The sequence below is a fragment of the Acipenser ruthenus genome, chromosome 6 (assembly GCF_902713425.1).
Source record: "Acipenser ruthenus chromosome 6, fAciRut3.2 maternal haplotype, whole genome shotgun sequence".
Taxonomy (NCBI): Eukaryota; Metazoa; Chordata; class Actinopteri; order Acipenseriformes; family Acipenseridae; genus Acipenser; species Acipenser ruthenus.
In genome coordinates, this window is record NC_081194.1 from 56,155,242 (window position 1) to 56,168,307 (window position 13,066).

General features: G+C 37.9%; 1 protein-coding gene across 1 annotated transcript; it reads left to right on the forward strand.

The window, feature by feature from the left end:
* The first annotated feature begins 11,222 nt into the window (after nt 1-11,222).
* On the forward strand, nt 11,223-12,811 carry LOC131737385 (U3 small nucleolar RNA-associated protein 25 homolog). Its single transcript, XM_059025939.1, has 3 exons — nt 11,223-11,325; nt 11,546-11,792; nt 12,375-12,811. Exons 1-2 carry the CDS (start codon nt 11,237-11,239, stop codon nt 11,769-11,771), a joined length of 315 nt encoding a protein of 104 aa, XP_058881922.1. The 5' UTR covers nt 11,223-11,236; the 3' UTR covers nt 11,772-11,792; nt 12,375-12,811.
* The last annotated feature ends 255 nt before the right edge of the window (nt 12,812-13,066 follow it).

Genomic DNA, 13,066 nt, shown 5'->3' on the forward strand with positions numbered 1-13,066 from the left:
ATCAGAAATAGACAACTAGAAATGGGAAATGTTGTTAACAGAAAGAATGCATACTTGAGGCATATTGCAATGGAAACAGCACATCACATTGAATGCTTTGTACATGAAGTAAATGTTAAAAAGAAGATCTGGATCATTCATATGGTCACAGGTTAAAACAATGTGACTATGAAACAGTTTATTTGTGCTGGACAACACTTGTAATAGTACTTTATGAAGAGAAAGTTAAAACAACAAAACAATAAGACACATCTCAAAGTATGCAGTGTGGATCACCGATATAGCCAGTGGTTATGTGACAGTGAAACAGTTAATGATCAAACTTGACCTAGTGAATTACAGAATGTATAGAATAGGAAGCCAGTATCTTAAAGGTCTTTATCATCTGGAAACCAAAAAGTGACATGACCACAATCTTGCAGGTATCTTAGGTCCCTGGTAAATGTAAAGGGCACCATTAGATTTTGCCCAAAGAGTTTTTTATAACACTTACAATATCAGCATCTGGTTTAGTAGCTGAAACAGGCAATGGCATGACTACTAAAACATATAAGCTCCTGTTGTGAGGATGCTTTCTAAAAAATAAACACATGGCAGCTAGGAAGACCATTATATATTTTTTATGTCTTTAAATTTAACCCATTTTCTCCACAATTGTTCCCTCACTGCAGCGACTAGCACAGAAGTCCTCTAATACCACCGCTAAGCCAGTCATCAAGTATGCTGTCAGCCCCTGAAGGCTCAAGCTCACCAGGCACCTGGGCAACATTGGCTGCTGAAGTGTGTTGAGGTAAAAAGTCCCTGATGAATTTACGTCTCCAAACTGTGGAAGTACAAGGGCCAATGGCAACACGGCACTCCCCTGACTGCGCGACACCCTGCACACCACGCTGTCATACCTTCACCAGGTCAGCCACTTGGGATCCCTATACCAGTGGTTTCCACTTGCTACCGTACATGGTTTTAAATGGTATGCAGTATATAGGAAACAGATGACACGTAACAAAAGGGGTCACAGTGGACATACTATAAATCAGGTTAAAGCTGAATTTTCTGTGTTTGAGACATCATTAAACTAAAGAGTAGGGAATACAGCTGTTCTTGAGGGACTTTACTGCTAACAATTTGGGTGGATGTGTCATCAAAAGTGACTTCCTTTACCACAATCCCAACATCGGTCAAGTTAGACAGGCAGTGATAAAGCAGTTTTTTTACTGTATCAGCTGACAAACCTTTGTTTAATGCGTAACCTAAAGGCAACTTCAAGTCGGCATTCACAGCCACTAGTAAGAATACCAGGGTTTCAGTTGCAACTGAGGGGCAGTCATGCCCAGATTCGATCTCAACACAATCATCAGCTTCAATGTCTTGCTCAAAAGGGGTGTCCCCTTGTGTGTTTGCCTGGATTTTCACACCATTTACCTGGAGGCAAAACTGTTTACCCTCAAGCGAGTAACGAGAAAGCCACTGAAAGGGCTCCTCTGTGAATCCGGGTGTTTCACTTGAAACGTCTGCCCATTCTCTCACTAGATTGGAGTGTGGCAGATCCAAGTGGCAGCCCACGAATTTGTAAGCATCCGGAGCGTAAAAGTACAGAGTCAAGCAGAACCGTCTCAAGTCATAACTGTATAACTGTTCTGAACTGGGAAGAACTTTCATTTCGTTCTTCAGAGATTTTAAGGACATGGCACTGAGCGTGCTTGCTATGACCTCCGATGCAAAACCTGGCGGGATCAATTTACTCCTTTCCAGGTGCAACACCAAATCTTTCATTTCCCGCCAATACACATGCATCCTGCGCTCCCTCTGTTGGCAGACTTTGAGTTTCTTCCTCGCAGCCTCCAGGTGGTCTTTTAAATCCAATATCTTCTCTTTTGCAGCTGCCAGGCTGGCCAGGCAGTAGTTGTGGTCTTGGTAAATGTCGATGGTTTTAACAGGTGGTGCCAGGCTGCTGTTGCCAACAGGCATTTCTCCCTTGCTGTTTGTTGTTGTCTGCTGTGGTCCTTTAACCTACAAATAATTGAATTACCAGTACAGTTTAAAGAGGCATAGATGGATCATTTTCATCGGCCCAATAAAACAACAACTCTTGAATGATTAATTATTAAGAAAAGTAGTCTGTCCATATACTGTACAGCGAGAAGCATTCTGTTTGTAATGAACCCCACATTCTATTGTTAGCACCTTGAACACCTCTGCAGCGTCCATCGGCTATGTTTGATTCCCTAGTGGTCTTTGGGTAGCTGCCATGCAGAATGCAATGCAAGTAAGAAGAGATGCTACAAATGATTAATATTTTTTGTTTGTACTTTTAAATCTGTATTGTGGACAGACATATAATGTAATAATCAAATGTAGAAAGGAGGGGATAATACATAATTATATAGACCTTATTACTTCAAATTAGCACCGCAGCGTTTATTTTAAATTGTTAAAAACGGCTGCAGCACTTAATTGAGGGCGGCGATTATTCAGGGAGGGGTTTACTATGGTTTTTCAACAGCGCAGTAATTTATTACATGATTTAAGGTATTTTAGAAGCGGCGTCGTGACAGCCTCCGATCTGCAGCAATATACTCTTGTGTGTTTTGGGGGCTTGAATACAGTACATTTACTGACAGTTAACGAGAGCCTATTAGGTGAGAGTTGGGAGGTCAGGGGAGTACTGTACCAGTGAATCAGCAGTGTGTATTGGTTGCTATGGGGCAGGACAAGAAGAGGAGAGAGAACAGTAGTTGAGTGTGATGCAGTTGTTTTTCTTAACGCAAAATATTACCTCTGAATATCAGTTTGATTTCTGTTAAGACTAAAATATATCCTACTCTTTCTTTTTTCTCACTGTAATTTACCTGCTTGTTTGTAATTTCTCTGTAAGAGAAACCGAAACTAAATCTTCTCTTAGATAGTAAGCAAGTTGTTTTTTATATATATATATATATTCGTATAGGACTGAGTAAAATTCCAATTGAATAAAAAAACTAATATTTCGGAGAGCGATTAGAGTAACCGGCAAAGCACCAAGTTCCTCTGAGTTTAAGTTTTCACCATCCAAGCTGAGGACGAGGTAAACAGACAGCCCTTGTTTTATCCCCTGCTGTGTTGGCACGGAACTCTGCTGGGGGGGGGGGGGGGGGGGCAATCTTGGGTTGTCTTTCGGGACTATACTATAAAATAGAATTAGCTTATTAAGGTGTGTGCACATTAGTTTGTATTACATGCTGGATTGAGGCTGCAGTCTCATGTGCATAGCCAGAGTTGCGTGTTTCTTTCTTTATTTTTTGAGCAGGGGTAGAAAAACAATACCTTTAAGTTTCTTTATTGAAAGCAGCGTTTATTCAAGGGTGGCTATTAAAAAGCTGCTATCTGAGTGAGGGGTTAATTCGAGGTAATATGGTATATATAATTAATGAATCAATGGTTTTATTGTTCTGTAACTTGTTGAAAAATTACTTGTTGTAATTTTCATTGCAGTTTACTATTTGAGTATAATAACTATAGGTTCAATAATTAACGTTAAATTGTGGGAAATAAAAATCCCTTTAGTTTACCCCAGTCTCATCACAGGTGCGTAGGAGACCAAATATCAAAATGAAAAAATAAAACACTCCCGCACACTGTATTTTGCCAAATCTCACTTTTTTATTCTTTATTAAAAAAATGTGTGACTAGACCCCATGAAAATGTATTTTATTTACTTTTTTTTTTTGTAGATACACTTTATTGTATTATATAGAAGGCCACTTCGAACCAATGAATTAGAGATTTAACAAGAGGAATGTAACAATTATTCTTGAAGGGTTACCAATTGGACTAACTTACCTTGTAATGCACTGTATAGCTTTTATAAAAGTGTGGTAATGTTTTTTGAATCTTCACAAATAAGTATTTATACTTCTAATTTAACATTAAGTTATTCTTTTATTATTGCTGATCAGTTAGCAACAGCTGCATTGCTTGGATAACAATGTTTATTTTACTATCTGCCTTTTGGAAATAACGAATCTACTAATCTATTAAGTTTAATGATTGATTTGTAATATGCGGATATCCTCTTAAATGTAATCTGTTTGTACATCGATAACTGGAATCCTTTGACTAGTTCTTAGAAGGTTAAGTGCTAATTAACTGTGCTAAGTGATTGTGACGTGTGTCTACAGCTTCTCCAAGTTGTGCTCTGACAAAAGTCTTGCAACCACAAAAAGTTAGTTTCTATTTTCTTTTAAAGAATAAAAAAGTGAGATTTCGGAAAATACAGTGTGCGGGAGTGTTTTCTTTTTTCAAAGTTCTATTGTTTAAATTAAAAAAAATAACTCTTAATTTAGAATGTATATTTTGTGATCGTATATAAAAAGTTAGTTAAGTGGTCTGACAAGGGTCTAGTCATAAAATGCTTGGCTATGGGGTGACATCTATGACAAAAACAGATCACTGGGGGAAGAGAGAGAGAGAGAGAGAGAGAGAGAGAGAGAGAGAGAGAGAGAGAGAGAGAGAGAGAGAGAGAGAGAGAGAGAGAGAGAGAGAGAGAGAGAGAGAGAGAGAGAGAGAGAGAGAGAGAGAGAGAGGATAGACCTGGAGCTGGCAGGGTAAAGAGAGTAAATACTTCAGGTTTGTGTGTGAATCCCTTCATCTTCCATAAACCTGGACATTAAACAATGTTTACATGCGCTGGATCACTCGTAATATATATTCTATATGCTGGCTGCCCTCAATTGGTATCCAGAACACAATTAACGTCTTTCACGTCTCTGTTAGCAGCATCCTGCCTTACCTTTTTCCCACGACAATCTGGAAGAACAAAGATGGTTGGAACAGCATCTTCTCTCAGTCTCACAGTCTGCCCTGTCCTGTCAAAGCAGGATTCCTCAAAGTGCTTCGAACACAGAAACGTGTTCAGGGAAGGGTTAAAATTGACCCTTCTGACACAATGAATCCACTTCTCTCTCCTCTCTTTGTTTAGTGGAAATCTACAGACAAAAATAAATAAAGCATTCACAGCAAACCATCTGCGATTTTATACTGTAATTATTTATTTTACCAAAAGGGATATTATAACGTCAGAAAAAAAAAAAAGTGCATATCGTTATGTATTGAACAACACTGCTCTGCCCCACACCCTTTTGTAAATAAATGAGAGAAAAATACAATAGACGGTATCCCCTAGGCGCATTCGTGTTGAGCACAGCATTTAAAGAACATTCTACATCTGCAGTAAGGAAGATTCTCAAAAGTTGAAATTATACAGGTGTTCGATACGATGGATCTTGACCCCAGTTAGTCCAGCTCAACCAAGCAATGCAGAGAGGCACACGAACAAACAACAACCAGAACTTCAGTTTCCATAACAGAAAAGCAGTGGAAACTCATTTAACACGTTAATAACGAGTCCCAAGAACTATATATATATTATATATATATATATATATATATATATATCAAACATTTTCTGCTCCTGCAACAAGCCTGTAACAGTATGATACTACACGTAAACAGTAAGTTAAGAAACCATTGGAATGTTTAATTTGAAAATGTAAGCGTCTCACTTTATGTAAATTGTCCTGTGCACAAAAATGTTAAATAATAATTAGTTTAGTTTGAATACATTTTACAGTAGAAGATGCGCATCCAAATGACAGTTCAATTGTAATTTATTTTACCTCACAAGGAGCCGGTCAAAACGTTTTTTTTTTTTTTTTTTTTTTTTAATTAACCACATACCTGTGGAAACTGAAACCGCAATCCTTCTTCCTCGTATTACAACATCCAAAAGCTGCACAACATGTGGGCATTATTGTAACTTATAAAAAAAAAAAAATTCCACACTGACTCGCAGTAGGTTGCCTTCATTAAGATGGCCGACCAAGCCTTCAGTGAAAAACACAGGGTAGTCACGTGACCTCTTCTTGTTCTTTTCTGCTTAAGCAGACAATACTTCTCTGAATACCGGTACTCAGCTTTCACTCTGAGTAACTAAAAGTACTGTGCGACTCTTGACCGGAGGGTCGTGGGGTCAATCCCAGGTGGGGGACGCTGCTGCTGTACCCCTGAGCGAGGTACTTTACCTAGATTGCTCCAGTAAAAACCCAACTGTATAAATGGGTAATTGTATGTAAAAATAAATAAATAATAATGTGATATATGTATAATGTGAAATAGTGTATAATGTGGTATCTTGTAACAATTGTAAGTTGCCCTGGATAAGGGCGTCTACTAAGAAATAAATAATATAACAATAGTAACATTATATTTATATGCGTGTTTTTTGTAGTTGTGTAGCTTAGATTAGATGTAGCAATCCTTCCCAATTTCCCATTGCCCTGGTTTTACAGCAGTCTAATGTAATGTATACGTACAAGCTCTAGTTTAAATTGTACATGTGGGTTGTGTGTGTGTGACTGAAGATGGGTAAACGAAGGAGGAAAAGTCAGTTTAACCAAGAAACAGAAAAAAAAAACATCTAAAAGAATTTGAAGAAGAGCACCCTTTTCACGATGAGTGTGAGCTACTTTAATAGTTATCAAAAAATGATGTACAGCAATCTATGTGTATCAATATTTTATTACCTGTGTGTGTAAGCAGTTTGGAAACAGCTCAATAAATAACTGCCGTTAACGTAACATAACATGCTATATACATTGTATTTAGAAGAATATAATAAGTATAATATTTTTTTTTTATGTAACCAAGCATTTTCAGTCAACCCAGGTACATGCCCTAGTTCTTGAGCATGGGGAAGTCTTGAAAAGAAAACCCCGATTCGTCTATGAAGCAGTCCAAAGATAGAGTAACAAACGAACCATCCAGTCAATCTGGTAATTTTCTCTTCCTCACATTTATTTTCACATGTTGCCATTTAGTTTAAGGGTGCAACAAACACAACATATATTATGATGATAATAATAATAAGAGGAATAATACATATAATTATATTTGATACTGTAAATTATTAATTTAAAATTATTTAGTGTTGTGTGCAAGTGTTCTATGTATGAGGTCAGTGGAGCGTCTTGAGGCATGTACGGTTTTTTTGTTGTTGTTGTTGCAAATATCAGGATGTTTAGCGATAGCCTTCGACAAGTTCTAAGTTCATTATAAAATCCCGTCCTGCCATGTGATTTATAGCTGGAATTGAGTAGATTTGGTGGGGCAATAGCAAACCACTCCCCCCTTCTCAACAAGCGATAGCTGCTTTTTGAAGGGCGAAAAGGCCTTGTTTTGGTTCCGCAAGATTTCGCTTGAAATTTTTTGTGTGTTTTGTTACTGCAAATGCTTTCGCGTCCTCGTTAGCTAGGTGCTAACTTTGATTTGGTCCGGCCCTTAGCTGGACTATATATTGGCATTTTGTTGTCCTTGTTTTACGACTGACTGGTCGCAGGAGTGATGAGTTTAGTTTGACTTATTTTTTGCTCTGTGATTGTTTTGGTCTTTCTAATGACATGTTTATGCTACCGTAGAACTGTAGCACCACTACCTGTTTATATGCAGCGCCGGTGTAGTGTTATTTTCAGGTACTCGGATACACAGCGCACTGCGCTTGCTCGCGCATTCCTAAACAACCACTTAGGGTTGCTACTCATAGAATCCCCCTATTGGTGAAGCAATTTTCCCCCATTTTCAGATCCCCCCTTATACAATACCCGTATTGGAAAGGGATAGTTGCAATGCATAGATAGTATTTACCGTCCTAGGATTCAAAAATAATTCAGGTGTTAACTAAAATATTAGGCATCACTAAGTAGATTTTCAAGGTAGTCCTCGCTGCTAGAAATGCTGTTAATGTGGCTTGTGGATTTCTGGAGCATCCCCTCCACTAACATCCAGGAGGCTTCCTAGTGTTTTAACTTGAAGGCGATTTCTCAGCTTTGTCTACCACAATTAATGTATTATTATTATTATTATTATTATTATTATTATTATTATTATTATTATTACTACTACTACTACTACTACTACTAATAATACATAATGTAGTACATAATTTCTCTGAAAATATTTTTTTGTAAATCAGAGCCATACAAAATCTATATGTTACCTATCTACTATATTTAATGCAGTGTGCGTGTGTGGATGGGGGAGGAGTCCAGCGTAAGGTGGGACTTATGGACTTTATTTCATATATCGCCTTTCATAGCGGACCACCATCACAAAGCACTTTACAAGATAGTGAGGAATATGCGTAATATATTCACCACAGTGAGATACAGGGAATAATATATTAAATACAAACAGTAAAAAACAATTAAATACAGGCATAATACATTAAATAAAAGGCTAGGATGTGAATTCTAAACATTGTGGATGCGTGTGTCAAACCTGAAATAGCAATTTAGGCAACAGCTAATAACAGATATCAGGCTTGAAGAGCATTGAAAGCAAGAGAGAACAAGTGGGTCTTGAGAGTTGATATGAAGAGAGCGACTGTAGGAGCTGCACACACTAAAGCTGGGAGAGAGTTACAGAGAGTCGGGCCATGCAGCTAAAAGAGCGCTCTCCAAGTGTGGTGCACTTTTGCTTGGGTATAACAAGCAGGCCAGAGTCAGAGGACCTCAGCTTGTGTGCAGGGACATAGCTGGTCAGCAGGTTGGAGAGATACTCTCTATTGGCTATTGGCTCTTGCAGTAGGCCATCACTGTCAGAATGCAGGGTTAATATTTGTAAAAGATCATGAGATCTCTTGAGACGGGTTGTAACGACAGACTGGAGAATTGCAAACGTAATACCGATCCACAAAAAGGGAGACAAAACCGAACCAGGTAACTACAGACCAATAAGCCTGACTTCTATTATATGTAAACTTATGGAAACTATAATAAGATCCAAAAGGGAAAATTACCTATATGGTAACAGTATCCTGGGGGACAGTCAGCATGGTTTTAGGAAAGGGAGATTGTGTCTAACCAACCCGTTTGATTTTTTTGAGGATGCAACATCGGCAATGGATAACTGCAAAGCATATGACATGGTTTATTTAGATTTCCAGAAAGCTTTTGACAAAGTCCAGCATGAAAGATTAATTCTCAAACTGAACGCAGTAGGGATTCAGGGAAATGTATGCACATGGATTAGGGAGTGGTTAACATGTAGAAAACAGAAAGTACTGATTAGAGGAGAAACCTCAAAATGGAGTGAGGTAACCACTGGAGTAGCACAGGGATCAGTATTAGGTCCTCTGCTCTTCCTAATCTACATTAATGATTTAGATTCTGGTATAGTAAGCAAACTTGTTAAATTTGCAGACTACACAAGAATAGGAGCAGCAAACACCGTTGCAGCACCACAGGTAATTCAAAATGATCTACACAGCATTCAGAACATGGCAAATTACATTTAATATAGAAAAGTGTAAGGTACTGCACACAAGCAATAAAAATGTGCTTTATAAATACCATATGGGAGACACCGAAATTTAAAATTTTACAATACATTAGTAAGACCTCATCTAGAATATTGTGTTCAGGATGTTGCTGTTGTAGAAAGAGTGCCTAGAGCAACCACAATTATTTCTGGTTTAAAAGGCAAGTCATATGCAGACAGGCTAAAATAATTGAATCTATTCAGTCTTGAACAAAGAAGACTACGCGGTGATCTGATTCAAGCATTCAAAATTCTAAAAGGTATTGATAATGTTGACCCAGGGGACTTTTTCGACCTGAAAAAAGAAACAAGGACCAGGGGTCACAAATGGAGATTATCAATCAATCATCTTAAATTTACTAAAGATTGAAGACATTGAAAAATAGTTCTAGTCAAAATGTTTGTCACTGGATTTTCTTATTATTTCTAGATCCCAAAACAAGTTGGGTCTTAAAGGATCCCAATGACTCAGAGTGAACAGGGGTCACAAATGGAGATTAGATAAAGGGGCATTCAGAAGAGAAAATAGGAGGCACTTTTTTACACAGAGAATTGTGAGGGTCTGGAACCAACTCCCCAGTAATGTTGTTGAAGCTGACACCCTGGTATCCTTCAAGAAGCTGCTTGATGAGATTCTGGGATCAATAAGCTACTAACAACCAAACAAGCAAGATGGGCCGAATGGCCTCCTCTCGTTTGTAAACTTTCTTATGTACTTATTTATTACCTTTCCCTCTTCTCAGCAGTGCAAACGAGGAGGAGCTGAAATCCAAACACAAGGCGTCTAGATACTTTAATTAGCCGTGGCTGCTGACGGTTTTCTCCTTCGGCAGGCAATGGCAAAACAATATAATTTACTTTGCTATGCGTGGTACAGCCCACATGCCAGTAGCCCTGGCTCTTTACATCACTTGTTGATCTGGTCAAACATTAAGAGTCACAATACTGCTTGCTTCCTTTCATTAACTGTGTTACATATAAATCACAAACAAACACAATAATACATCCCATTGTATTTACTGCTCCCGTTACCGGTCTGGCGTTCTAGCTGCCTGGCAGGTCTCGCTCCTACCCCCGGGTTTCGAATCAAGCTGCTTGCTTTGTTTCTTTTTCTCCTGTTCTCTTTATTTTCTTCTTTGCTGGTGTGGGTTGTCTTTCGAAACTGCAGGCTGCATCCTCAGGCTTGGCAAACTCCTGGAGACCACCTCCTACCCTGTTTTATAGGGTCGCCTATTACCAGTGACAGAGTCTCAATTTGCACAAGCAGGTGTCTGTGATTAACCTCTAAAATCTCGGGGCACTCACGTTAGTGACAATGAACTCATTTGTTACATATACATAGCCAAACTGTTGGTTCAACTAATACTGGTTCAACCTCCGCCATTTTTAATGACCGGGTCCATGCTTTCACAGCTTCTTGGTAAAGGTCGCATAACCTCGTTCTGTTGTGGTCAAAACGCGAAAACGCGTGCCACTCTACATTAAGTAACATGTATTGGCCTTATGTCAGTATAATTTCAGTCAAATTTCAGTCATGGTAGTGAAGATTTTTTAGATGCTTAGTATCTAAAAAGTTTGTATCTGGTCATGCATAGAGAAAATAACTGTGCTTCTCAACCAAGCTTTTTGATTTGTATATATATTTAGATTTTATATATTAAAAATATGTATATATATATATATATATATATATATATATATATATATATATATATATATATATTGACATGTATTCGGATACAAAAATCAGATCGCTAGAAATGACAAAAACCTTGCACTTGTTTACCACCTCATCAGAAGTTATATTGAACTAACTTATGATATTCATTTTTTTTTTTTAAATGAACAAAAACAGCTAATTGTTAAAAATGTGTTACATGTGGCGATGAAGAACTTGCCCAAAACTGGCTTCATCAGTCAGGTGCTGATGCAGCTGCCTCACGTTTTCCAGAGCTTCATGGATCAGTACACCAGGTCTGCTCTCTTTATTTTTCATGTAACTTGATGTTATTGCTAAGGCTGTAAAAAAAAAAAAAAATCTCACCTAACATAACTACAAATTATAACTACATTTAATCATACATACAAGGTAATTAGGCTATTTTTTTGCATTTGGAAGTGTAAGATTTTATTTTTCTTTTTCAGTAATTATTTTAGATTGTGACTTGTGTCTGTTCTCCATCCTCCTCCTCAGATTCCAGTTCTTCATTGACAAGGTTCTCCCGCAGTACCGGGATGTGGTCATGTCTCACACACTCATCTACATCCCCTCCTATTTCAACTACGTCCAAATGCGCAACTACCTGCACAAGGAGGAGCTCAACTGTACACAAATCTGCGAGTACTCCCAAGAAATTGGAAGTCTCCAGAGCCAGGCACTTCTTCCAGAAGGGAGAGAAGCAGTTCCTCCTGTTTACTGAACGCTTCCACTTCTACAAGAGGTAAAGGCAACACCCTGGGTCTCCAGCTGCATTGTCCCTTACATTTACTGTAGAAAGGGTCCAGCTGGCTCAGTAGCCTTTGAGACCAGTCCAGTTCCTAGTGAACAAGTATTCACTTACTTGTCACCTTTGCTTTCAGTCTTTTCTTCAATTATTTCCTTGGAAACATTGACAGGGAAACATTTTCAAAATGTGATTTCTGCTATACTCGCTGAAAATTGAGGAAGGCATTAAGAACATATGAAAATGTATAAATGAGAGGAAGCCATTTAGCCCACTTAATGCTCGTCCGGTTCCTATTAGCTAATACGTATCCTGCAGCCATGTTTCCTGTTACTTTAAGATGTGTTACTAAAAAGCAGTTACCAGGAAATATAAGCAAGTTACAGTGGATGTTAAACTCAGGATATTTGTCACTCTCTCAATCTTTTTTTTGTTTTATTTTTTTAAGTAGAACTTCTGAAAGGGAATCTGTAATACCAACACCAAATTAGGTTAGAAAAGTTGTATTGTAACACAGACTACACCTGTATTCCTTTCTTCAAAACAATCATACATTTTTTTTTGTTTTTTGTTGCACAGGTACACAATCAAAGGCATCCGCAACCTGATTTTCTTCCTACAGCAAGGTGTGCAACATGCTAAAGGCTTCGAGGCTTTTTTTTTACAATTTCATTGCTGGAAGTAAAACTACAAGAAACAAATTAATTTCAGGCAATGCCTTTTTAGCAGTTTTCAGATAAACCTGATAATCAGGAAATGTGTTTGTCTGCGTGGTTTCTTATAGTTCAACCTGCCATAATTAGGGCCCTGTGAAATTCATGGGAGAATTAGAACATGACTAACCTGCAATTCAGTCCTCAACCTCAAGATGTCCTTGTAGCCACTCCAGCTAAACTGATCAAAAGAACAATGAAGTAATCAACCCATTCAGTTGTGGCTAATTAGAAAACACCCTAATTATGAGGGGCCATTATTGCCATTCTAGAAATTGCTGCATTTAAAGAAAAAGCTTACCTCGAGACTTGCTGTTTTAGAACAAATAGATGCACCAACAAACTCAAAGCATTTATTTGGGAGATCGCATGCAGTAATATCCTCCTGGGGTGCTTCACACTGATGGGTATAACTAAAGCCCCATGAAATTATTATTATTATTTATAATTTTGCGTTTTATTTTTCACAAATTTTGTTTTATTTTGTTTTATCCACTAAAATTTTTGTTTTATTACATATAAACAAAGTATACATCATGTTTTAACTATATACATATA